This window comes from Schistocerca piceifrons, chromosome 2 (genome assembly GCF_021461385.2).
Source record: "Schistocerca piceifrons isolate TAMUIC-IGC-003096 chromosome 2, iqSchPice1.1, whole genome shotgun sequence".
Classification (NCBI taxonomy): Eukaryota; Metazoa; Arthropoda; class Insecta; order Orthoptera; family Acrididae; genus Schistocerca; species Schistocerca piceifrons.
This window is the reverse complement of record NC_060139.1, coordinates 266,027,827-266,055,456: the sequence shown is the minus strand read 5'-3', so window position 1 is coordinate 266,055,456 and position 27,630 is coordinate 266,027,827. Positions and strand designations below refer to the sequence as shown.

At 45.6% G+C, this 27,630-nt stretch overlaps 1 protein-coding gene across 8 annotated transcripts in view; it reads left to right on the top strand.

Annotated features, from left to right (window-relative positions):
• LOC124776297 (NAD kinase-like) overlaps positions 1–27,630 on the top strand; it is a 518,770-nt gene that overhangs the window by 431,895 nt on the left and 59,245 nt on the right. For all 8 annotated transcript variants that reach the window (XM_047251218.1, XM_047251220.1, XM_047251222.1 and 5 more), the window contains exon 3: positions 21,686–21,815. In XM_047251218.1, coding sequence (XP_047107174.1) covers positions 21,686–21,815 — 130 coding nt within the window. The remainder of the gene's footprint in view (positions 1–21,685; positions 21,816–27,630) is intronic.

Genomic DNA, 27,630 nt, shown 5'->3' with positions numbered 1-27,630 from the left:
CGCAAGTGAAGCATGTGTGATCTTGTATTCTGTTCCTGACATACGAACAATAACTAAGACACCAGCGGCCGTTTAACCCCGAAAGACAAGGGAAAATATGGAGCATTTATCCCAGCATGTGCACGCGAATGGCACGTTCGTCCGTCGTGCGTTATTGTGTAACTGTGATAGGCGGCGCGGCGCGCTGTGATATACGTGCGGCTGGAAGCTGCGTCAGCGCCCGCAAACGTGACCTGCCCTGACTCAGCAGCCAATTAATTCACTCACTGTACACCACAGAGTATGAGCGAAGCCTGCGGCAGCAAGTGTGTTCGGCTGGAAAGCCACCTGCGAGGCGCCCTTAAACCGTAGTTTCGTAAACGACTGTGAAGAGTGCAAACGGGAAATACAGCTTCTAATGGCTTGCGAACGAAAATCAACAAACAAAAAGTCACTGTTTACAAAAAAAGTGCTGTACATCATTATTGATTGTAATATAATTTTATATTACAGTGCTACTAATTACGCACGTCAAAAAGACATTTGGCGCGGTGGTTGGTGGTAGTTCCATAATCATCAAAAGTCGCAAGACGGTGTAGGACATGCGCCCCCCCCCCCCCCCCCCCCCAAGGGGGACCACCACTCTTGGGTGAGTTCGTGCTTGGCTACCACTGGGTTACAGCCTTTGCAACAACTCTTCCCTTCTTCCATTTCCGTGCTGCATGTCTAGCCTTCGATTCCTGGCGGGGTCAGGGATTTTCTCTGCCTCGTGATGACTGGGTGTTGTGTGATGTCCTTAGGTTAGTTAGGTTTAAGTAGTTCTAAGTTCTAGGGGACTGATGACCATAGATGTTAAGTCCCATAGTGCTCAGAGCCATTTGAACCATTTTTTGTTCTTTTTCTCCCTCGTTTGGGGAACATGTCTGTGATATACGAGGCGTGTTTTTTTAAGTAATTAGCGCTTTTAAATTTAAAAAAACGTGCTAAGATCTCAATAATTTTACTTTTACGTGAAAGCCTGTACCTTAATCTACTTTTCTGCATAAATTCCGCCAATATTGAGGCACTTGTCATAACGTTGTACCAGTTTTTGAATACCCTCCTCATAGAAGTCTGCCGCCTAACTTGTTAACCACTGCATCACCACTGTTTTGACTTCTTCATCGTCTTGATGACGCTGACAGCCCAGGTGTTTCTTCAAGTGCAAGAACAGATGGTAGTCACTGGCCGCAAGATCGGGGCTGTACGGAGGATGATCTAGTTTTCCCATCGAAAAGATGTGATATGAGATCTTTGGTGTGATTCTCCACATGCGGACGGGTATTGTCTTCCAGCGAAACGATGCCCTTGTTCAACTTCCTTTGACTGTTGCTTTGATTCTGGTGTGACGTAGGCCACCCATGTTTCATCGCCCGTAACAGTTTGGCTTAAGAAATCATCACCGTCGTTGTGGTACCGCCAAAGGAAAGTCAATGCACTGTCTAAACGTTTGGTTTTGTGCACAGCCGTCAACATTTTCGGTACCCACCGTCCGCACAATTTTCGGTAATTCAAGTACTCGGTCACAGTGCCATAGAAAACACTACGAGGAACATTAATAAAGTCATCCCGCAAGGAGGAAATCGTAAAGCGTCAGTTTTCTCTCACCTTATTGTCCACTTCCTGCACCAAACTTCCATTAACGACCGAAGGACGCCCACTCCGTTGTTCATCATGCACATTTGTGCGGCCATTTTTAAATGCTCTCACCCACTTTCTTACCATTCCATCAATCATAATGTTTTTTCCGTTAACTGCACAGATCTCACGAAGAATATCGATCGCTTTTAGGTCTTTAGCACTAAGAAATCTTATAACAGCCCGTACTACACAGTCGGCGGGACTCAACGATTATCGCAGGCATCTTAAACAGTCAGTACAAAACGTAAACAAGGAAGAATCAGACTGTAACGGCGTCATTGCGTAGATTAAGGTACAGACTTTCATGTAAAAATAAAATTATTGAGATATCTTAGCACGTCTTTTTTTTAATTTGAAGACGGTACTTACTTAAAAAACACGCTTCGTATTTGGGAAAGTGTTCTGAGGTTTTAATAGCCTAACATCAGAATATCCCATCACCTATTTTTTTGTTTCTTTCTTCGTTTTCGAGCTCATACCCCTCCTCCGCTTCGGCGTCCGAGGTTCCTCTGTTTCTTCTTCCTCCATGTGCGCGTTTGACGCGTAACATGTGACTGGATAATGCTTAATTCACTGCGTCGACAGGTAGGGTTCGCACGTACCTCTGGTACAGGCCAGGCCTGGGGAGAGGTGATTGCGTGAGCTGTGACCGTCCCAAATTTCCAGTTGGCCCCTCCATCAGAAGTTTGGGAGGTGTGACCTGAGGTGTGAACAGTCACCGAAGGCAGGTGAGCCCGCCTCAGAGGAGGTCCACAGTTGGAAGGATTGCGCCATCGGAGACGCTGGTAATCGTGGGGGATGTTTTCGCAATGAGCCACTCATGTTAATGTGTATCTACGTCTACAAAACGTAAACGGAACGAGGCTAAAGATTCAAAGGCTCTCCCAGCCGCACCTCGGTTCCTCATGGTATCACGTACGCTACGGTTCACAGGGCCCTCCAAACAGCTCGGGGTTTTGACGATCTAACACCCCAGTCAGACAGAATTAGTCGCGATACTCCTTAGGAGGCCATCCAACAACTTTGTCAATCAATGCCAATCCGAACAGCTGCTTGCATAAGGGCCAGAGGTGGACCGACACGTTATTTACTTGTTAGGTTTGTGAACCTCTTTCTCTTGAACGAATCATACAGTTTTCTGAAATTGTAGTCATTTGTTTATGTGTAACATGTATAGATTTCCGCACTCTTCCGATAATTCCTTCATGGTGTGGGGAAATATCTGGTACGACTTTAGGTCTAGGCTGGTAGTGATCGAGGGAACTCTAGCGGCAGAAAGGTGCGTCACGGACATCCCGTGTCCCCATGTGTTACCTCTCATGCGACAGTATCGTTGTTCCATTTTTAAACTGGTCATCGTTCGTCCTCACACGGCACAGGTCCATATAAACTGTCAATGTGATGTTGAGGTACTCTAGTGGTCAGCAAGATCCCCAGATCTAACCCCGATATAACACTGACACCTTGTTAGTTCCGTAACTGTATCATAGTGCCAGTATCCAGGATGTGAAAGACTTGTTAGAACAGTTATGAGGCCAACTTGCCTCAAGAGATGACAGAACGGCTTTATGAGACCCTTCCCAAGCGAATCAATACATGCATCCTTTCCAGAATGGGTGCAAAGTCATACTGATAAATGTGCTCATACTACAAGTTCTTTGTAAAGTTGATTCGATTTTGTAATGTCACATACCGTCTCAGTCCGCGAAATTTCGTTTAGTTTCCTCCTCTATACCTGGTGTTTCAGTTGTGGTTAAGGAGGGAATTTGAGATTTCAGCTAAAAACTTCGTACAGTTTTGTATTACGTAACAGACCGCTAGGCTATGGCTGGCCATTTCTCCGCAATTTTTTCCAGGAGTCCTACAGCCGAAACGTTTGCAGAAGTTCTGTGAAGTTTGGAAAGTAGGAGAAAAGATATGGGCGGAAGTGAATGTGTGACGGCAGGTCGTGAGTGGAGTCTGGTAGAGCACTGCCTGCTACGGAAAAGATTCCTGGTTCGAATCCGAGGCATACACACACTTCGACCTGCCATGAAGTTTAAAAACTGGTGACACTCTGCTGCAGAGCGAAGGATTCAGTCTAGTTCCCTTGTATTTTACTGTTCCCCTTTCTTCTTTTTCGACAGATCTGATGGCGACTTTAAGTCGAGACCGGTTGTGACTGCATTTGTGTAAGCCGAGGCTGAAATGTGACATTGTCGCATTTTGTGAAACGAAACTGTACTCAAATAAACCACTCTTGTCGTCCTCTGCAAGTAACATCGCTTTATTACATGCTCGTAAGTGGCGGCCATTTTATTATCTGTAGTTGGTAAAAGAACAGTCAGTCTATTTAGAGGTCAAGAAACTGGAAACGTGCGGCATGCTCAGAAAAATGGAACTCTTTTTGACTCGATTGTTTCCCTTGCTCCTCGCGGGAATCACACGCAATCCATCGATAAATCTATTACTCTCGCGCTAGGAATTATTGACTCTGAACTGCCGAATGATAGCTCGAGAGAGGAGTATCTCTGTCCCCATTTGCATAGGTCACCGTTAAGCCAAAATAAATTTATTGTGGAACAGCACAGTAGGTCGGAAAATGTTTCTCCTTTTTTTCACACTAAAGAGGTAAATGGGAATACAGACAAATTTAAAAAAATGTGAAGGGTGAAGAAGTGGTCCACGTGGTTGACGGCTTCATCGCAACATCAAACAAAACTTATGCAGAGGTCAAATAAGATTCAGCCTTACCCCTTCGTCACTGAGTTGCACGCCTTATCTGTGCAAAGTGGGGTCAGAGTAGTAAATAAGTGAAGGAAAAAATCTAAATGGCAGAATAGAAAAAAAGTTTATTATGCGATTACGTTCATCGCATCTCTCGTACCCGAGTGCATAGCGAGGGTAACTACGTGTGAAGGTTGAATAATTCTACCAAATGAATTGAAATAACTTGTGGCTTGAACGCACTAGTGTGCTGTGTGCGTCTGAAACTGCTTCAAAGCGAATTCTTAGGCCTTTAGAACGACGTGTACTTCTGAAATCAAATGCATTAACTATTCATTTCAACAATGTGTGTGGACTATAGTACTTTACGTTCAGGTCTCTATAATCTACCAGCCGAAGACCGTCACAAAAATACCTTATGGGTGAAACTAAGAAAAGTATTCAAAGCGATACGGCGTTCGACTGTTGCGACTTAAATTCCTGTATTCCGGAGGAAAACAGAATACTGTGTATTTAAATCCAAGGCTGCAACAGAGACGCCAACCGAGGCAACTACACATAGGTAGGCTATACCTGCAAATCAAGCCGAGTTGCAGTATTCAGCTACTTCACAAACAGTGCAGCGGCTAGTTAATGAGGTAGTGCCGCATTATAACATATGGCCATCTGGGAAGACTGTATGAAGAGGGGAAGAAAAGGGGGGGGGGGGGGTAGGAGAGAGCATTTCAGAGACGTGCTCGTAGGTTCGTTACCAGTTGTTTCGATCAGCACTCACGTATAACGGAGATGTTAAATGAACTCAAATGGAGGGAGGACGACCCTCTTTTCGCGAGGCACGATTTAGATAACCGTTATTTGAGGCCGGCTGGAGATGGATTCTACTGCATACATTTCGCATAACGACCATGAAGATAAGATGAGAAGTTAGGGCTCGTGCGAGGCTTACAATAGTTGTTTCTCCCTAGCTCTATTCGCGAGTGGAACAGGAAAGGAAATGACTAGGGGTGGTAAGTCATACCCTCCGCCATGCAACGTAGGGTGGCTTGCGGAGTATGTATGTAGATGCAGAGAGAGAAGTGCGCGCAGTGCGTTCGACCTCTTGTTTGTTCTGGTGGGCGGTCACTCGTGCGTATCGTGAGCGGAGGCCTAGTGGCAATCTAAGCCAAAGCTACTTGGTCATTACAAGTAAATTTATCCATGCTACATGGATGTTACTTGAGAGCTGCGACTGTATTGTAATTTTTTGTGAAATAATGTATACTGCAACAGACACGTGTTACTAATGTTTTATTAGCATCACGCGTTTCGGTAGTATGCTGCCCTCATCAGGTACATTTATAGTTAGTTTTACATTTCAGTTAACTTGTGGTAAGGTTAGCTTCCTTTGCTGGGTATGCCCGTGAGGTTGTGTATCGAAAAAGACCCCAGTACAGGAAGATAAATTCTGTACGTTATGTGATAAACCTGAGAGGTCATTTTCTTAGTGCATTTACTCATATTTTGTTTGTAATTTCGTTGCCTGGCACACAGGGCACAGTAAGAAGTACATCACAAGTTTTAACACTTCCACAATCATTTGTTTACATCAATCCAAAGAGTGTTAAAAGCTAGGGTAAATTAGTTTCTATTGCTAACCAGTAGTATAAAATGAAGATCAAACATTTATATCTAGATGTATTTATGTCATGGCAAATAGGAGAGTGGCTGATAAAACATTCCCCCCTCCCCCCCTTTGATAGAAGCATTCAACATTGAGGAGTTGTTAAAAAAGTTAATGATATTTACTTTCAAGTTCATCATTTAGTAACATGTACATGTACATGAGTTCTTCATGTAAGTCTATTTGATGACCCTTGTCATTTTATGTAATATGTGAAGATCGTGCTTAATATCATAGACCTTTTCTTTTATTGACCTTCGCTGATATCGTAAACATTGTAGCTACCATTTCGCAGTCTGGTTGCACCTATCAGGTATAGTAGTACCAATAGTAGTCCGTTATGATGGATGCTCACAGAGCGAAGTGAACACCGTAAAGCAAGTTGCCCGTTGTGAACACAGAGATTGCGCAAGGACTGGAGGACTACATCTTATTCGTGATCAATCACCCTCTGACGCATACATTGAAGACTCCTCTGGAACGCTTGAAAAGGTATTCTAACCTCTGCTGGAATGACGAATGTCATGAGCCAGATGCTACGTCACTCTTGACGCTAGAAGAAAGGCTACACATCGACGTCTAGGCTATTTCGGATAGAGCACTGACTATTGGACGAAGAGGCGAAGGAATTGGTCCGCCGTAGGCTTTCTGAAGTATCTGTCCTAGCATTCAGTTGAACTGGTTTATGTGAACCACAGAAAACCTGAAATACAATTGCCAGACAGAGATTTGAACACCACTCTTTGAAGAAGTCTTACCTTCTGCAACTCATTCGGTCGTCACATTAAGGGAATTTAAGCAGTTTCAACTTCTGTTCATCCGCGTGTCAATTTTACTTCAATGGCACAGTACCGACTTAACCAGTTTATCTTTGTTGCTTTATTCAGATATTCCTAAGTTAATGAGACGAGGATTAATAAATCAGTTCCTAAGCACCGTACATTGATGAAGGTTGGAGCTCACCAATAACTGAAGCAGTGGTTTCCCCCGCTGCTAATTCTTATAGTCCTCGGCATTTGGAAAGATCCGTAAATTTATTCTACCGTTGTCCAAGCTGAGTGTAGCCATTCCATGAACGATACCATCGAAATAGTCGTGGCGTCTGACTGTTCCAAGCAAGAAAACGACCACCTTAGGGCGAGATGGCGCTTCTGGTATGATTCTCTTCAGTAACTATTAGTGCTCGGCAATATTGAACAGTTTAGTTCATTTGTTGTATTCGCGATAATGTATTTCCCACTTCCACTCGAGATACGAAACAAGTTGTCCGCTTTTCCTATACCACGGTCATTGGAGAGGGGTCATCCAACGTGGAGACGCCTCAGATTCGATTTGTAATTGATAACTAAGAGCCCTCGATCGCCATCAAGAACTGCGTTAAGTACGTTTCTGATGATATTGCTGGGAAGCTCTCTCTTTCCATCCGCCGTCACAGTTTCTAGACAGCTCCTGATTTCCACACTACTACTCCCCGGCTCATCGTTTGACGTTCCAGTAATCAAAACGATCGTTTGCCTTCTTACAAAACACAGCGTAGTGAAACTACTACTAATGCGCTATGCCGTTAAGGGTTCCACGTTAGTTTTAGATTTAACGTAGTTCGTAAGATATTTGAACACAATGTTTCACATCTTAGATGAAAACAAGTGTATGTTGGTTGGTCAAAATAAGGGGTAATCTGGCTATTCATTGTTGTTGTCCTGGGAAACAGTTTCAGACGCAGAGGTGATCGAGGTGGATCTACTAAATCGGAACATGGCAGACTGAGGACTGTGACAGGGAGATAGGAGAGGACACTACTTATAATTTACTGCTTTCGTGCTGTAGAGACCTGCGCGAATGGGAAGACGAGTGTCTGCCGCTAGCGGGTTGCAACGAGCTGTTGGGGAAAATCTGCTAAGCCGGATTTTCCGAGGTGGGGGAATTGCGCACCACGTAGAACGTGATGCGCCCGCAGTACTGCGTCGTCTACTCAATTCTGACAAAACAGTGAAAGTGTTTTCCGTTAGAGCGCGGTGCGTAGTATCAACGCTTTACATGAAGGCGTGACAGGCAAACTGGACGATTCGAATGCTTTGTACGCGGTTTGTAGTGAACGAATGCCACAGACAGTGGAAGAGTATCCGTGATCACTGCGAAACACAAAGAAACGAAGAAATAGGTACAACACGATCTGCAGCAATAAAGAAGAGTCAGATACTAGGACAGGCCGAGATTTATGGAATGTGCGGAAGATGAAAGAAATACTTTTTCAAATGCTATACCGCACTCTGAAAACAAAGTAAAATGCCCTAATGTGTCGGCCGAACGCAATAATGGTCTCTGCAGCAACGCTGACGGTAATTATGCAGAAACAATTGGGTGTGAACCACTTTCCCCCGAATCTCAGCAAACATCGGGCCACCTCTTTTAGTCACATGCCAGCTTCCTCCGGCCAAAAAGAGGAGGGAATATGATGTCTTTCTCAAATATTTAATGAGAGTAAAGACAGAAAGGCTTCACTTTAAAAACTATATGGAAGTGCTGTCGAAAGCAAAAAGAGCAAAAGAGGATGAAATAGACAGGTTATTCAAAACCATGGCTATGACCGTCAAAAATTTCGGTCAGATCCCATTCCGTCATTTAGATGCAAATGTTAAACCAACTGCGTGAATGTGGTTGTAGTTCAGCAACTGTAGATGACAGTGAAAGTCAATCGTTCTCGCAGTACTCGTCTGTATCGTTCCTCAGACCTACTAATTACATGCATAGTTAAATTACTCAGACAAGTACTCGGTTTCTCACCACACGATTTTACTTATGAGAATACACAACAAGACATTGTTTTGTGCAGGTTCCATACTTTATTTGCTACATAAAAGTGCCGGAATCTGTAAGAACGATTTTGTGGTACTCTGTATCTGAGGTTTTTGTTCTGTGCTACAAACTGGTACCAACTATAGGAAAAGTACTTTCACACATGGTACTTCCCCGGGCAGCACGTGTGGACTGAAAAGTTAATGCGCTTGCAGTTTCATTTTCTGGGAAAACACAAATGCGCCATGCATTTAACTTTTTGAATCCCTGCCGACGCAAGACGCGCGGCACAAAATTCCTGCTCCAAGGAAAACCCGGCTTTACGTGTCCGTGGCGTCAGCTACTTTGATGAGCGAGCTCACACAGACAGGGTAGTGACCTGCTAGGCGTGGCTTCCAGATTCTCCCTTCCTTGCGTTGTTGGACATATTGCTCACGTAATTCAACAGCGTCTAGTTTCTCGGCGATGCCTTCATTGTTAAACCATAAGAAGGGCGGGATGAACGAGTGCCCGTAAGGCGATGCATGAGATAGAATTTTCGCGACTATCGTCGTATCCATTTCATAGGATGCATATGGACTAAGGCTGTCGAAACTTTTAACAGTGCACTCCGTCACACTTGGATAGCTTCGTGGATTCTGTTGTTGACCGACTGGTTATCAACGTGGCAGATGACAGTTCCAGTGCTGAAATGAACTTCTTGAATATAGGAGGTTGTTCTGAATTACCAGACGACTGACTGTAATACCTTCACTGGCGTCAGTGATCAATTATGCGATGAAATCCCTGCAATTCCCTTTTGTCACACACACATCACGCAGATACTATGTTAGCTAAAACAAGAGCATACTATATTTTCTGTCTCGTCCCGTAAGAAGCTGCAGTTTTGCTGTAATTTTGCCGAATATTATCTGCTCGTCTCTTTTTACGTCTTAACTGCAGATTAACTGGACTAGCTAAGCTGACCTGTGCTGTCCATGTTAAATGCACCGGTAAAGTTGTCCGTATTATCGTTTAGTCGATGTGGGCGTAACGCACAGCATGAAACGTACCCCTATTATCGTAGTTGACTGTATTCGAGCCAGCGTGGCTTCCGCTCCGCATTAAATGAAATCCAGTGAGATTCTAGCAAACTTGAAAGAACACAAGGTGTAAAGTTTGAATTAGGTTTATTCCTACGATGAGCGCAGTATTCTTGAGCGTACCCGCAAAAACGGTCTCACGCTTGCTAAACGAAACAGTGTCAAAATGCGCAGCTTTTCTCCTTATTTTCTGTACCACTGTCATTTATTCTAGTTCATTAGTCAGACTGATTAGCAATTCTGAGGAATCGCTCGAAGGAGGGATTTGTAGGGTACCTTCGACATCAGTGAATGACTGGCATTTGAATTTCCTACTAATTTAATCTGATCTCACTATTTTAAACTGCTTACTCCCAGATATTTAATTTGTAGTGCGGATTACAGAGATTGACCACCAGTAATATGCTGTTACGCCTATTTATATGTAGTACGTTGAATGTGTTTGTATTAAATCAAATGTCATTTCCTATCAGGAGTTCGAGCATTTCGCAATATTTTTTTCGGCATTACGGGTTTGATACACACATGATCATTCACGAATATTCCTCCGTATTTGAGGACATTATCGAGCAGGTAATTTGTTTATTATGAACATTAACAACCCTACCACACTCGTTTCGGATATTCCCGAAGCAAGTTCCATGTACGACCTATTCTCCTCTTCAAGACTGGAGTATTTAATTCTACCTGCATGAAAAATTCTCAACCACAAAGATGATCTGTTGTTCCATAACCTTGCTTTTCGTTGACTTGACGTGTAGTCTTGACGTGTGCAGTGTACAGGAGACCTTTGAGAAGTCAGTAACACAGCATCAAAGCGTCAAACGAAAAAGCTACAAAGAACGAAACTCGTCTAGCTTGAAGGGGGAAGCCAGATGGCGCTATGGTTGGCCCGCTAGATGGCGCTGCCACAGGTCAAACAGATATCAGCTGCGTTTTTTAAAATAGGAAACCCCATTTTTTATTACATATTCGTGTAGTTCGTAAATAAATATGAATGTTTTAGTTGGACCACTGTTTTCGCTTTGTGATAGATGGCGCTGTAATAGTCACAAACATATGGCTCACAATTTTAGACGAACAGTTGGTAACAGTTGATTTTTAAATTAAAATACAGAACGTAGGTACGTTTGAACATTTTATTTCAGTTGTTCCAATGTGATAGATGTACCTTTGTGAACTTATCATTTCTGAGAACGCATGCTGTTACAGCGTGATTACCTGTAAATACCACATTAATGCAATAAATGCTCAAAATGATGTCAGTCAACCTCAATGCATTTGGCAATAAGTGTAACGACATTCATTTCAATAGCGAGTAGCTCGCCTTCCGTAATGTTCGCACATGCATTGACAATGCGCTGACGCATGTTGTCAGGCGTTGTCTGTGGACCACGACAGCAAATATCCTTCAACTTTCCCCACAGAACGAAATCCGGGGACGTCAGATCTGGTGAACGTGCAGACCATGGTATGGTGCTTTGACAACCAATACACCTGTCATGAAATATGCTATTTAACACCACTTCAACCGCATGTGAGCTATGTGCTGGACATCCATTATGTTGGAAGTAGATCGCCATTCTATCATGCAGTGAAACATCTTGTAGTAACATCGGTAGAACATTACATAGGAAATCAGCATACATTGCACCATTTAGATTGCCACCGATAAAATGGGGGCCAATTATCCTTTCTCCCATAATGCTACACCATACATTAACCCACCAAGGTCACTGATGTTCCACTTGTCGCAGCCATCGTGGATTTTCCGTTGCCCAATAGTGCATATTATGCCGGTTTACGTTACCACTGTTGGTGAATGACGCTTCGTCGCTAAATAGAACGCGTGCAAAAAGTGTCATCGTCCATTAATTTCTCTTGTGCCCAGTGGCAGAACTGTACACGACGTTCAAAGTTGTCACCATGCAGTTCCTAGTGCATAGAAATATGGTACGGGTGCAATCGATGTTGTGTATCATTCTCAACACCGACGTTTTTGAGATTCCCGATTCTCGCGCAATTTGTCTGCTACTGATGTGCGGATTAGCCGCGACAGCAGCTAAAACACCTACTTGGGCATCAGCATTTGTTCCAGGGCGTGGTTGACGTTTCACATGTGGCTGAACACTTCCTGTTTCCTTAAATAACGTAACTATCCGGCGAACGGTCCGGACTCTTGAATGATGTCGTCCAGGATACCGAGCAGCATACATAGCATACGCCCGTTGGGCATTTTGATGACAATAGCCATACATCAACACGATATCGACCTTTTCCGCAATTGGTGAACCGTCCATTTTAACATGGGTAATGTATCACGAAGCAAATACCGTCCGCACTGGCGGAATGTTACGTGATACCACGTACTTATACGTTTGTGACTATTACAGCGCCATCGATAGATGGATGATAGATGAAAAAGTGGTCCAACAAAAACATTCATATTTCTTTACGTGCTACACGAAAATGTAATAAAAATGGGGGTTCCTATTAAAAAAAAACCAGTTGATATCCGTTTGACCTGTGGCAGCGCCATCTAGCGGGCCAAGCATAGCGCCATCTGGTTTCCCCCCTTCAATCTAGCAAAGTTTCGTTCTTTGTAGTTTTATCCTTTGATGCTTATTTCGTTAGATATTTGGCCCGGTCATTATCAATGGACCACCCTGTATATGCCGCGTTCTAAGTCACAAGTCGCTGTTCGCAGAATCCATACAGATTTGTACAAGTTACTGTTATCCCAGGAAGACAAAAAAGGCTGCTTGATTGGTTACGGTGGCTGTTTAGGGTGATCAAAGTGTCATATTGCCGGAACAATGAGCTTGTTAATGTTCAATCCGACGGTATCATCTGCGTGACTATGACGGGCCACAGGCCGCCAACGACCTGGGCTCCAGACAGGGGGTGGTATTCTTCTGGGATGCAGTGTTTGCCCTCGTAATAAGATAAATGCAAGGGTTATTGCCTGCCGTTCATTTTGAGCTTGAAACATCCACCATACGTCCCAACGTATCCCTCAGTAATTGTATGGGCGTCTAAAACCATGTGGGTTGACAGAGGTTTGAGGACGAGTCAGTATGTCGATGCGATAGCTGACAAAGTAATTTTTGCTATAGCCAGTCGAGGCACTGTCAAACGATAGGTTGGTTAAGTGTTTAAATTTATAAGGAGGTTAAGTTGACAAGTAGAGTAAAATTATAGTCGTGGTGCTGCTGTCGCTGACAAGTTTTGTGACTTGTTTACTCGCTTACTCTCGTAGTTGTTTTGCCGAGCTTTGTTTCGCTGTGCACGCCGTCCCGGCTTCTCCAGTGCGCTTGACACGAGTGGCGCTCTGTACAGTTAGCAGTGGCCGTGGGCCGTGACCCTGGCGGGAACAGCTGACACGCGCGGCCCCGCGTCACGTGGGCAGACTGACCTCTGCTGGCCGCAGCCGGCTGCTCCAGCTGGACGTTAACCCCGCCTGTGCCATCTAGACATAACGAATCCAGAAGCATCGTGTCTGGAGAAGTCCCGTGTGTCCGCACATACTCTGGTTTTAAACATGGCGGTTAAGAAACGGCAGCCCCTGGTTATCAAAACCTGACTTTAGAACAAACTAGTTTTTATTACCAGAATGAAATTTCCACTCTGCAGCGGAGTGTGCGCTGATATGAAACTTCCTGTCAGATTAAAACTGTGTGCCGAACCGAGACTCGAACTCGGGACCTTTTTAATCTCACAGGAAGTTTCATATCAGCGCACACTCCGCTGCAGAGTGAAAATTTCATTCTGGAAACATCTCCCAGGCTGTGGGTAAGCCATGTCTCCGTAATATCCTTTCTTTCAGGAGTGCTAGTTCTGCAAGGTTCGCAGGAGAGCTTCTGTGAAGTTTGGAAGGTAGGAGACGAGGTACTGGCAGAAGTAAAGCTGTGAGTACCGGACGTGAGTCGTGCTTCGGTAGCTCAGTTGGTAGAGCACTTGCCCGCGAAAGGCAAAGGTCCCGAGTTCGAGTCTCGGTCCGGCACACAGTTTTAATCTAGTTTTTATTAGTACTTGATGGCCGGTTTTGCTTATACATCCATACACTTGCACAACTGTTTCAATACCAGCTGTTACCCTCTGTGTGGTCCAGTGATTAAGAGCCAAGTAACGCATTCAGAGATCTTGGGCTCGCTCACCAGTCGATCCTAGAATCTTTCTATACCTCTACTTTCGTCTCTGGCTATGATTAATATAAGTGAAAAGATCAAAATTACACCTTGATTCAGAGTCGATATTCCACTGGAGCTCCCTCTACACTGGCTGGGTCACCCACTCAGTCATTTCATAGGTCGGTAGGAGGTAAGGGCGTACCACATTCAGTAGGTCCATGTCTAGTAAAGCACTGAGGTTTCCAAACAAATCCTGGAGTTGATGGCATCTGTACTTCAGTATCCTGTGACATCTGTACACAGTTGATGTACACGTAAAGTGTGAGAATCACTGAAGTGCATGGCAGACAGCGGGTAGTATTCTTCTGGAAGGCAGTGTCTGACCTCATAATAAGATAAATGCAAGGATTATTGCCTTCAGTTAATTTTTAACTTGAAACATCCACCATACCTCCCGACGTATCCCTCAGTAATTGTGTGGGCGTCTAAAAACTATCTTGTATATAAAACCATATTGTATAAAAACCGTGTCCGCAGCTCGTGGTTGTACGGTAGCGTTCTCGCTTCCCGCGCCCGGGTTCCCGGGTTCGATTCCCGGCGGGGGTCCGGGATTTTCTCTTCCTCGTGATGACTGGGTGTTGTGCGATGTCCTTAGGTTAGTTAGGTTTAAGTAGTTCTAAGTTCTGGGGGACTGATGACCATAGCTGTTCAGTCCCATAGTGCTCAGAGCCATTTGAACCATTTTTTTTATAAAAACCGTATTGTATAAAAATGGTTCTTTCCGTTCAAATCACAGGTGAAATATGGACCATACAAAAGTTTTGTGTGCAATCTCCTTTGTGTAAACGGCAAAAATGGCTCTAAGCACTATGTGACTTAACTGCTGGGGTCATCAGTCCCCTAGAACTACTTAAACCTAACTAACCTAAGGACATCACACACATCCATGCCCGAGGCAGGATTCGAACCTGCGACCGTAGCGGTCGCGCGGTTCCAGACTGTAGTGCCTAGAACCGCTCGGCCACACTGGCCGGCTTGTAAACTGCACTTTCTCAGTATACACTCGGTGAATCGTAGTCTGACATTTACTTTTTATAACTGTGCTCACATAACAGTTCCACTCCATTGTTACTCCCAGATATTTGTGTGATACGACTGACTCTGTGACTCGTTAACCCTTTAGTTCAGGGATATCAAGCTTCGTTTCGTGCAGCAAACACAGCCAACTATCAGTTTTCCTATCACAACGGCAAAGTTTGCTCTGTTGAATTCCGCGAAAGTCTGCATTGTGGAAGCTTTCTTTCTATGAAGCCAGATTTTTTTGATGCTAGCGAAAAGGAAGAAATATGTGGATCGAAACAATTAGAATGAGTTAGTGAAGAACCATCTTGGTTTTCAACAGTTTCGGTTTGACTTGTAATGACTAATGTGGGATGTGTTCCTGATGGAGAGATTACTAGATGTTCCGTCCTTTTTCAATGAAATGAGTCATTAATGCAGCAGAACTGAGCGTAGTTACGGTACTGCCATTCATTCAAGCCATCTCGCAGGACAACGTGCAAGCCCTTTCACTTTGAATTCAGTTCGGGGGTCTTCAGGTCAATTTTGTAACGTATTTATTCGAGAAGTTACCCATTTGAAATCATAAGATTCTATTCTAGACCCTTCCAGCACAAAAAATGTGTTACGTCGGCGGAATTTAACCCAGGACCTCCATGCTTCTAGCTAGCAGTGCTAATCTGTAGACCATGAGGCGGCTTACCTCTCAAGATTACTCCAAAAATAACGTGTAAAAACATTTTCAATTCCTACAATGCAAGCTCGCCAATCAAAGTCAGGTTTTTGGAGTACGCGAGTGTATCCAATAAAATGCTAGGCAAACGTCCACGTAAACTAAATGAAGCTCTGTTTTTTTATCTACTCAGCTGTCCAGTCGTTCAGGTGACATATTAGCTTCCGCCAAGTGACTTATTCTCTTACACTACATTTCCCACTGGGGGCTTCAGACGGCTGTCAGCAAATGGATGCAAGTCATGCCGGTTCGCAACATTCAACGAAAGCGTTCCAAGAGTACCGAAGCCATTACCGCAAATCCTTAACTAAACCTATCATTCTTCCACAGGACCTGCCAGACTTGATAACTACTACCGTGTGCGATTAGTATATTGTTGGTGTAACTTACATTTCGAACTAGCACAACAGGAATGAATTTGGCCTCTGGAATACAACTTCAATTGCCCCCTGATTGACATGTGTCTCGCTGGCTAAACTTAAATGAAAAGCCGTATAGTGTACATTTTCTAAAACGCTCTTTGAGTAATTATTGAGTCCAATAATGAAAGCGTGAAAAAATTGTTTTGCATGACGTCATATAGAATACTTTGTGCGTCAGTTACACTCTTAGACACAAGGTATTCATTTCGCAGATTAAAACAAGACTAATCATGTAAATACTCAGCTTATAGCGATATTTTCACAGAGATTGTGAATTACATTAATGTATTACATTTTTTCGCGGATATGCTGCATGGAGCATATAAACAATAAACTAACTAAAAGAGTGATTCAATCACAATGTTTTCATTTTTGAGCTTCACTCTCCAGTCACTCAAACGCTGCTGACACACAGCTCCAGTGATGGACACATCAGACGAAACTTGTGCGTGTGCTTTCATGTATCGTTCACGAGCTGACCGCTGTCAGTGTGTATAAGCCCTCCCATGCACACTCGCAGTTTTTCTTGCTTTGTCGAAGTATGAAGACCATTTTTGTCCTCATATCTGGGCCCCTGTCGTCATTGACGTAAGTTTTATCTGGTCTGCGAAGAAACTAGTCTGAGCACTGGGTAGCTGCCTTATATGAAGGTCTCGCTTTAACCCACAAGTACTTCTCCTTATGTGCGCCTTTTTCATTAGACGCGTGGTTCATTTGTTTGGCGAACCTGCTTTGTTGTGGGTGTTACAAAGATAAAAGTGGAAGTAAACTTTACGTCGTTTCTGAATTATAAACGTCCTTAATTTCCATCTCTCTCTCTCTCTCTCTCTCTCTCTCTCTCTCTCTCTCTCTCTCTCTCTCTCTCTCTAGCCTTGACAATGGGAAATGGCTGTTGATTTGATAAAAAATCATAGTGTAATTCACACTCGTGAAAGTTCCTCCTTCAGGTAATGCTCGAGTATTGTTCTAGGGTGCGTAACCCTTAATGATATAACGGATTAATTTAATCAGTGTGGGGGGCACCAATACGCTCTACAAACTACACTCCTGGAAATTGAAATAAGAACACCGTGAATTCATTGTCCCAGGAAGGGGAAACTTTATTGACACATTCCTGGGGTCAGATACATCACATGATCACACTGACAGAACCACAGGCACATAGTCACAGGCAACAGAGCATGCACAATGTCGGCACTAGTACAGTGTATATCCACCTTTCGCAGCAATGCATGCTGCTATTCTCCCATGGAGACGATCGTAGAGATGCTGGATGTAGTCCTGTGGAACGGCTTGCCATGCCATTTCCACCTGGCGCCTCAGTTGGACCAGCGTTCGTGCTGGACGTGCAGACCGCGTGAGACGACGCTTCATCCAGTCCCAAACATGCTCAATGGGGGACAGATCCGGAGATCTTGCTGGCCAGGGTAGTTGACTTACACCTTCTAGAGCACGTTGGGTGGCACGGGATACATGCGGACGTGCATTGTCCTGTTGGAACAGCAAGTTCCCTTGCTGGTCTAGGAATGGTAGAACGATGGGTTCGATGACGGTTTGGATGTACCGTGCACTATTCAGTGTCCCCTCGACGATCACCAGTGGTGTACGGCCAGTGTAGGAGATCGCTCCCCACACCATGATGCCGGGTGTTGGCCCTGTGTGCCTCGGTCGTATGCAGTCCTGATTGTGGCGCTCACCTGCACGGCGCCAAACACGCATACGACCATCATTGGCACCAAGGCAGAAGCGACTCTCATCGCTGAAGACGACACGTCTCCATTCGTCCCTCCATTCACGCCTGTCGCGACACCACTGGAGGCGGGCTGCACGATGTTGGGGCGTGAGCGGAAGACGGCCTAACGGTGTGCGGGACCGTAGCCCAGCTTCATGGAGACGGTTGCGAATGGTCCTCGCCGATACCCCAGGAGCAACAGTGTCCCTAATTTGCTGGGAAGTGGCGGTGCGGTCCCCTACGGCACTGCGTAGGATCCGACGGTCTTGGCGTGCATCCGTGCGTCGCTGCGGTCCGGTCCCAGGTCGACGGGCACGTGCACCTTCCGCCGACCACTGGCGACAACATCGATGTACTGTGGAGACCTCACGCCCCACGTGCTGAGCAATTCGGCGGTACGTCCACCCGGCCTCCCGCATGCCCACTATACGCCCTCGCTCAAAGTCCGTCAACTGCACATACGGTTCACGTCCACGCTGTCGCGGCATGCTACCAGTGTTAAAGACTGCGATGGAGCTCCGTATGCCACGGCAAACTGGCTGACACTGACGGCGGCGGTGCACAAATGCTGCGCAGCTAGCGCCATTCGACGGCCAACACCGCGGTTCCTGGTGTGTCCGCTGTGCCGTGCGTGTGATCATTGCTTGTACAGCCCTCTCGCAGTGTCCGGAGCAAGTATGGTGGGTCTGACACACCGGTGTCAATGTGTTCTTTTTTCCATTTCCAGGAGTGTATATTGAAAAAAGCAAAACGATAGTGCTACGCAACTCCAAAACGTGTCAGGGAACACATTATTGCCTTCAGTTAGATATCGTGTGATTTCCAAGACGGTAGGATTAGAGGAATCAGGGATTATATAAAGGAATCCATTAGCGAATGGAGCAGTGAAGGAAATGATTCTGTTGTACTGATTACACTCAGGCAAATACTTGCGGAGTACAGCTGTGAATCCGTACTGGTGAAACGTCTATGGTTAAATTTCATACTACTAGCTACTCTGTAAACGCGAACGGTGTGTGCAGGAACTACTTGATAAACCCATCATGCTCGTACTGAGGAGCTGTTCAACCAGAACGATTCTGTAGCAAAATGTGCTGCAGAGCGTACCAGTGAAGCGACATACATAGGCTAATAATAGTTACAGGTACCGGTATTGCGACCATTCTGAAAGAAGGTACGGTGCGAAGAGGTACGGCCGCGCCGAGTGGCCGCACGGTTTGAGGCATCCTGTCACGGACTGCGCGGCTCCTCCCGCCGGAGGTTCGACTCCTCCCTCGGGCACGTGTGTGTGTGTGTGTGTGTGTGTGTGTGTGTGTGTGTGTGTGTGTGTGTGTGTGTGTGTTTTCTGACCATAAGTTAGTTTAAGTAGTGTGTAAGTCTAGGGACCGATGACCTAAGCAGTTTGGTGTCTTAGGAATTCACACACATTTGAAGAGGTACGATGGTTTGTTACATGGGACGTACCATTACCAGAAGAGAGACCAAGTTAATGCGCATGTGTTTATTTGGAGTTCGTGCACATAAGCAAAAAGAAGGGGAGGTTGTAAGTTCAATGTTCCGTCGACGTCAAAGCAATCGTAGGCGGTGCAGTAGCCCAGTTGGAGAAGGATGGAGCAGGAAAGTGGCCGTGACCTTTCTAAAGGAATCATCACTAAATCGCCTGAGGCACGTTGTTTTATGGGAACCGCATAATAGCACATAAGAAATCTGGCTGGTATGAGGGGTTTTGAAAACTGCTCGTCTCGAATGTGCACACTGTGCTAACCAATACGGCATGTGACACGTGCCCAGCGCCACCAAGGCCGTGGCAAATTCATGCACTGGCAGCATCCTGTTCTTAAGGAAGAAAAGTACGTTCCCGTTACTGCTGCAGTCTCTCGCTACGCACCTGCCTTGTGAGGAGCGTATGCCCGCGACGTTTCGCCGCTGGTTCATTGTTCTCGTGGCAGAGGGGGGAATCCCAGCAGCTCGTAGGGGGGACTCCCAACTGCTTCTGCCCACGCTATTATATTATTTGACGTCTCCTCGGGAGTGCGTGGGCTGAGAATGCAGATTTCAGTCCGTTACTATCGAGTTATTTCTGCCAGCAGGAAAAATTTGGTGTATCTGGAAGATGTTTGTTGTGGCACCTATTTAATTGTATTTGACTAAATTATAGATTTCGCCTGAAACAGTTTCAGATCATCTGATGATGAGTTGGTAAGAACAAGAAACCGCATTGATACAATTGATGTGAAATACACGGTGACATTTATTTAACTACATGAAAAAAAAAAAAAAACGTAACTTGGATACAAACTAAGGCGCGCACACTCTTTATTCAACATGTAAATGTCAGTAGAGACATTCGGATTTAGGTTACATGTTCGATATGCCTGCCATCATTGGCGATGATGTGGCACAGACGATAGTGAAATTCTGCATGACCCACTGAAGTGTCGGAACACCGATGCTGTCGATGACCTCCTGAATGGCTGTTTTCGGCTCAGCAATGGTTTTGGGTTTAATGCTGTGCACCTTGTCTTTAACATAATCCTACAAAAAGGAGTCGCATGTGTTCAGACCCGAAGAATACGGCGGCCAGTCAAGGCCCAAGCCCGTGGCCTGTGGGTACCCCAGAGCCAAAATGCGATCCCGGAAGTGGTCCCCTAGGACATCGAATACACTCTTGTATCGATGGGGTCCAGCTGCGTCTTGCACGAACCATATCTTGTGGAAATCAGGGTCATTTTGGATAATAGGGGTGAAATAATCTTCAAAAACATTCACGTACGGTTCGGTAATCACTGTGCCGTCAGGGAATATCGCACCGATTATTCCGTGACTGGACATTGCACACCATACAGTCACCGGTTGAGAGCGAAGAGACTTCGCGATCGCGAAATGCGGGTTCTCTGTCCCGCAAATGCGCCAATTTTGCTTATTGACGAACCCATCCAAATGAAAGCGGGCTTCGTCGCTAAACCAAACAACAACGCACATACTAATTCACTTCATGCCCCGCGGCCAACCGTGCAGTTTCAACGTACGAACGCTATCCGTTCAGAAGTTACGATGATTTTATTTCGTATAGTTCAGTAATTGTCACCCTATGTAATCAGTTTCGAAAGGTGTCTCCGTGTTCCGCAATGGCAATATGCATAGTAGTAACCTATTTCTAGAGGTTCTGTACTGAAGCTGTGAAGACAACATTTAGGAGTCTTCCCCTTTTTAAACGGTTGCTACGTGTCAGTCTAGTGCTAGCTTTCAGTGACACAGCCACTCTCATTGTCCTGCGCCTGTGCACGCAGCTGTTGTCCACCGGCTTCGCTTGCGCGGGTCAGGTTCTATTGCGCATGCGCGCCACGCCCTCCCCTCCTTTCCCCTCCTCTATCTGGCAGTCAGCATCCGGATCGCCGCTGCAGAGGGACTCGTCACGTCTGCCTCCAGTCTGTGGCTATTCTGCCGCCACGTGAGGCGGTAGGGCGCGCACGCCTTGGGGTTCCTCGCGTCGGTTGCCGAGGGAATGCTCGTTTCGCGATGGCTAGGGCGGTTCCTCCAATAAGGACCTTGTGTCTCCTTTCGCGAGGCGATTCAGAATTTTGGTGAAAGTGGAAGTTCGGTCGATTATTTGTGTGTGTGATTGGTGTGATCCGGAAGAGTGGACGTGCCGGATGTGTGTGCGCACTGAGGAAGCGTCATCAGACGGGATGGTGTATCCTTGCAGGACGATCCAGGACCCGGCGAGCCAGCGGCTGACGTGGTACAAGCCGCCGCTCACCGTGCTGGTCATCAAGAAGGTTCGCGACGTGTCCGTGCTGCAGCCCTTCGTCCAGCTCGTCAGGTGGCTCATCCAGGTGAGTGCCGCCACTGCCCGCGCCCCCGCACTAGCTACGTATGTGCGCAAAAGTGCAAGGGAAACGCTAAGAAAGATTCTTTCGTTTTTAACTGACATCCTTGTCCACGGGCGTATCCATACTGCCGCTCTAACTTGGCACTGTTTGACAGTGACAAACTCGCTTTAGTGGCTGTTTATTCGACGTCCGACGCGTTTGGAGTTCAAACTATTCACTCGAAGGCCGAATCGTGGCCATTCTCGGTACATCTGTTTCAGATCCTTATCTTTCAGATGTTGTCTTCTCCCTCTGCATCAGTGAAAAACGTACGCATTAACATGTGGAAACCTCTTATTAGTAGAACCACTAAAGGAGATTCATCTGTGCGGGGCTTTAACTCCGAAACGCATTGTACATGAAAAGGGCGATAAACATTGTTCCTGCCGGCAGTTTGTTATTGCTTTGTAAATATTGTTAGGACATACGCCACTCCGTCACTTGGCTACATGGCTCAGTTGTGGTGTTCCCAGCGGGCTCAGCCGTGTTGTGTGCAGCGGGCTGTGATTTTTACGCGTCGCCAGGCACACAAAGGGACGGGCTGCCACGCCTTTCTGACAGGCCCGCCAGGCAATTCACTTCCTCTGAGGCACTTCACACTGCACTGCACCCGCCCGTCGGACAGAGCTGGTGGTTGTTGATGCAGGGAACAAGCTGCTCCGTCTGCTTAAAACCCTTGCAAGCGTCCACATTGCCCGTAATAGAGTTTACTTTGTACGATATCTCCCTCTCGCTTTCCTTCTCGGCTTTTGAATAACAAGGAAAAATGTCCGTATTCGTACGAATGTTTATTTCCTTCCCTACAGTTTTTCCTTTCACGAGAAAAGTTGTTGGCTGTATGTAGAAGGGGGACAGAGGTAATATAAATAACATGGCACACAAGTTTGAAGATCGCAGCTCGTTTGACTCGAATTCCTCTCGTTTCCTTGGAATCAGTCTTTACATTGTTATAATTACTTACCACATTATATAATGTTCGCGTCTAGCAGCATATTGCCACTACCAACCTGTTGTCTTTGTGCAAAAAAAAAAAAAAAAACCTTTTGTCTTTGTGCAAAAAAAGTTATCATTTTTCAAGGTGCATTCAGTATGTCATTGCGATCAGTACAGATGAGGGAGAAATAAGATTTGATCCTATTACTGTTCATAATACACACTTTGCAAGTGAGCACCACTAACTATCATTGAGTGTAGTCATTTACATAATAAAGCTTGAGAAACTCATCCGTTGCGGCTGAAGTACGCCTTTTTACTACGTGCTTACTCTGGTGGTTGAAGCTGCACCACTTCGTGCGACGGTCCCGAGACAAAGAGGCTGTCCGTTGTGAAACGTGGGATTCAACTAATATTCATCAACAGCGAGAGGAAAAAATCGTATGACTTAAGTACCAGAAGTTAAAATTAAGTGCTGAAGGTGTCACCTATTCTTCATAGTGGGCACCAAATGAATGCGACGTTTTCGCACTGAGGCTGTATTTATTCAGACTACTACTTCATTCTGCAACTACGAGGGCTGATCAGAAACTAACTTTACAAAGCCTGCAATGAGACGTGTTCGTTTCATACAACCAATACAGCCAGCTGTTAGTACATATATTAGGTTATTTTTTCGACAGTTTTCATATCGTTTTAGGCACTTGCCACTTTAAAGGATGAGTTTCAATTAGGACTGTTGGTAAAATATCGATGTATCGTTATTTTATATTACGAAAAAAAAACGAGATATCGATATTTTTATATATTTTATTGCAATTTTCGGTAAATATTGAAGTTTTTTGAAGTTGTAGAACATAATTTTACTTTCACTGTGAGTCTTCCTACTTTTTGAGCTTTAATCACGTCCAATCTTTCACTTTGACTCTGTGAAGCAAGTATATGTGGCACAAAAGTAATAGTAATGCGATTGCACTGGTGAGGGACGGAGGGGGTGGGAGGGAGGTAGCGATGTGAATGGAATATCAAGATTTCCGATGTGAAGAATAGCACACCACTGGTGTTAAAAAAAAAGATTAACCCAACTAGTGTGCTATTTCTTCACGTGGGCATTCTTCATAAACAGTTGCTGAAAATGAACAAAAAATCTGAATGACAAGATTGGTCTTCACGGTGGACACAGACGTGTTCAGGGGAAATGCTGATGTAATCGGGTAGTCGATGTCCCAGCGAAACTGCTTAAGCAGCGTGGTGGTTTTCTCTTAGCAGTCGTGTCAGGGTCGGTCGGCTGTCACTGTCTTCCCTCTTTCCAAAAAGTATACCTGCCCTGCTCCATTGTGGCCATCACCTTTCCGGCAGGTAGCGTCACCTTTAGCTTCTTTGTTTTTGGAGAGGTGTGTTTCCGCTCCATTGATGAGCTGTTATTGCTTGGGATGTAGTTGTGGATCCAAGTTTCGTCGCCTGTGACAGCGTGCTGAAGAAAACTACTCTTCCGTGGAGAACCGTTACAGTAGTTGCGAACTTGGCTCAGTGTTCTTCTGCTAGAGTTGGTCAGACTCCGTGGAACGCATCGGGAACAGAGTCTCCGCTACTGCAGAATATGATGAACAAAGTGACGAACTCTTCAGAGCGACATTCCCATTTCTACTGTCATATGCCGTAACGTGTCTTCCTGTTGTCCTGAACCAGTTCATTCACGAGAGTCGTGTTCAGATCTGTTGATGCCGTACTGGGTCGGCCACTACGATCATCGAGGGTGACGTCTTCTCTACCGATCGCAACTTTAGGCTCCATTCTGCGACATGCTAATGAGACTTTATTCTCTCCAAAGACACGCACTGCCGGCGGTGAATTTCAGCCACGGCTACATGTTTCGCCCACAGAAGTCCTATAACTCACCGAATTTCTTTAGGAGGCCAGTTTTCCCAAGCGAGTCGGCATTTGCGTTTACCTACGACAAGCGCTGTAGTTGGCGGGTGGCTGAAACTCTGCACAGTTGCCAACCGCATGGATTATAATTACCTCACTCTTCTAATTTCTCTATAACAGACACCAGAAATATCGTCCTTGTAACCTGTGTTTCTGATCACCCACCGAGCGAGGTGGCGCAGTCGTTAGCACACTGGACTCGCATTCGGGAGGACGACGGTTCAATCCCGTCTCCGGCCATCCTGATTTAGGTTTTCCGTGATTTCGCTAAATCGCTTCAGGCAAATGCCGGGATGGTTCCTTTGAAAGGGCACGGCCGATTTCCTTCCTCATCCTTCCCTTACCCGAGCTTGCGCTCCGTCTCTAATGACCTCGTTGTCGACGGGACGTTAAACACTAATCTCCTCCTCCTCCTCTGATCACCCCCCGCAGTTTCAACTACTAGTTACGTAGCGTTTAGATGAAGGAGCCGTCTGTAGGAAAATGACAGCGTATTCATAAGCTGCGTATCCGTTTGTTTCGGTTTACTAAATTCACTGTTACTCTTTGGTCACTGTTATATGTTTACACATTTCCCATCTACGTGCACCAACCATCTGTCATACCATCAAGTGTACAGCTGCTTACTTAGCAGTTACCAGCTGCTAGTAGCATGTAGCAGCCCATTTTGTTCTGATAACGGCAGCGACGGACCGTGACATGGAACCTGCAAGACACTGAAAGAGATTGGAGCTGATTCGAACCGTGACTGGACCCACAAGTCGCGGAAAATGGTCGAAGTTGTGCGCGGTTTGGACTCGCCTCGATAGAGTTTTTCTAAAAATTGTCGAGTAAGATTGAGGTCAGGTGACCCGGAAGGACATACAAGAATCACCATCTTGGAGTGTTCCTCAAACTAAATGACGCGTCTTGTCATGCTGAAAGTACGGTTCGCCTGCAGGTTGCTGTACGTGAACAAATGGATGCACATGATCGGACTGTAGGTGCTTGTATCTTTCTTCAGTGGTAGATTTACTAAGTGCCCCATTTCATCCCGGGTAAGCATCTCCTGCACGAGAATAATCACCTGTCTGGAAGGTGCCTTCTGATGTCAGAGGTACTCGTACCCTGCCATCGGCGCCCAGACCAGGCGAAGAGGCCACACGTAGACGTCTGGGACTTTGCTTCTTGGCGCCGTATCGAATTAGCGGTTGTGGACGAAACGACTTTTCAGACTGTCGTTCAAAAATGATGTATGAGGAATGTTGCGCTGTGGCCCACCTACCGCTGTTGGTTGCCTCTGGCTGCAGCGGTTTCTCCGATTTGGAGTGCTCGCGGTGCATCGCTGACATGGTAGCTCGTGATAACGCCCGGCGCCTGAGACTTCGCGGACGGAACCTCCTGTGCGTTTTGCACCAGCGGTCTGGCCACAGTTAAGAGCTGTACTGTCGTGCATCATTCCCATCATGCGCTGTCTGTCACACCTACGGCCTGTACGAAGTCTGATGTCACCTGTGACGTGTCACACAATATTCCATTCGAAATGATGTCAGCAAGCACACTCCTTTCTCTGCAACATAGTAACTGTCTCCAATTTGTCAGCCGTGTGTATGACAAGGATAAGATTGAAGTATTTTGAGGTACTGGCACATAAAACTGTTGAAAATTAAATGCGCCAGAAAAATGACATTACACGTGAAAGATGAAAGAAAATCAATCTAAGGACACCTTTACAACTTTTTTGTAAAGTCTACCGCTGCAATTTTTTGGGAGTATGTGTGATTCCCTCGCGCTCACTGAGTAAACTCGTGACGAACCTTCCAGTTCTTGTTTGGCCCTCTCCCCCTCACGTTATTTCAGTAGCTAGATGTCTCTCACCGACGTACAGTGGTAAAGAATACGACCTTCTCGGCGTGTAAATTACGCATAGTTGAGATTTCTTCCAATAAATGAGTGTCTGGCATCGTCCTTATCCAGGGTTAAATTTTAGTAGTTTTTACAACTTAAATGACTTCGGCCAGAAACTCCTAGATACGTGGAGGTTCTGACTGATTCTCGTGGTTGATCGGCGATCGCACAAACGAGATCATATTTTTCGTCTATTTACCCACATTGCAGTACTTGTATTTGTTTAGTCACCTTCCAGTCTTTGGACCCGGCACTGATGATCTGAAAGTGTTTCTGCATTTCGTAACAAGTTTATAACGGTTTCAGCTCCCTGTAAACATGTCTACGAACAGCCACCATGGGCTAGAGATTTTAACTGGATATCATTTGTTTATAACGCGAACAGCAGTGGTGCTATCACACTACCTTGACACACACTAGATGCTACCTTCGCGTCTGATCATATCTCTCTAGTAACGAAGACGTGTTGAATTCTGTCTGCTGTGAAGTCTTCCTTCAAATCGCATGTGTGTTCAAATATTCATCATGCATGTATTTTGTTTAATAAACTACGACACGCAGCTGTGTCGAAGGCTTACTGATAGTCATGATACACGGTATCAACTTGGTCTCCGCTGCCTGCTTTCTGGTGGGACCGAGCGAGGTGGCGCAGTGGTTAGCACACTGGACTCGGATTCGGGAGGACGACGGTTCAATCCCGCGTCCGGCCATCCTGATTTAGGTTTTCCGTGATTTCCCTAGATTACTTCAGGCAAATGCCGGGATGGTTCCTTCGAAAGGGCACGGCCGATTTCCTTCCCAATCCTTCCCTAATCCGAGTTTGTGCTCCGTCTCTAATGACCTCGCTGTCGACGGGACGTTAAACACTAATCTCCTCCTCCTCCTCTTTCTGGTGGATCTTATGAATTCAATATGTTGAAATATGTTCTACGGTAATCTGGGAAGTACTGCTATCAGCTTCGCGTGCTATGTTGTGCGAGCCGGCCGCGGTGGCCGTGCGGTTCTGGCGCTGCAGTCCGGAACCGCGGGA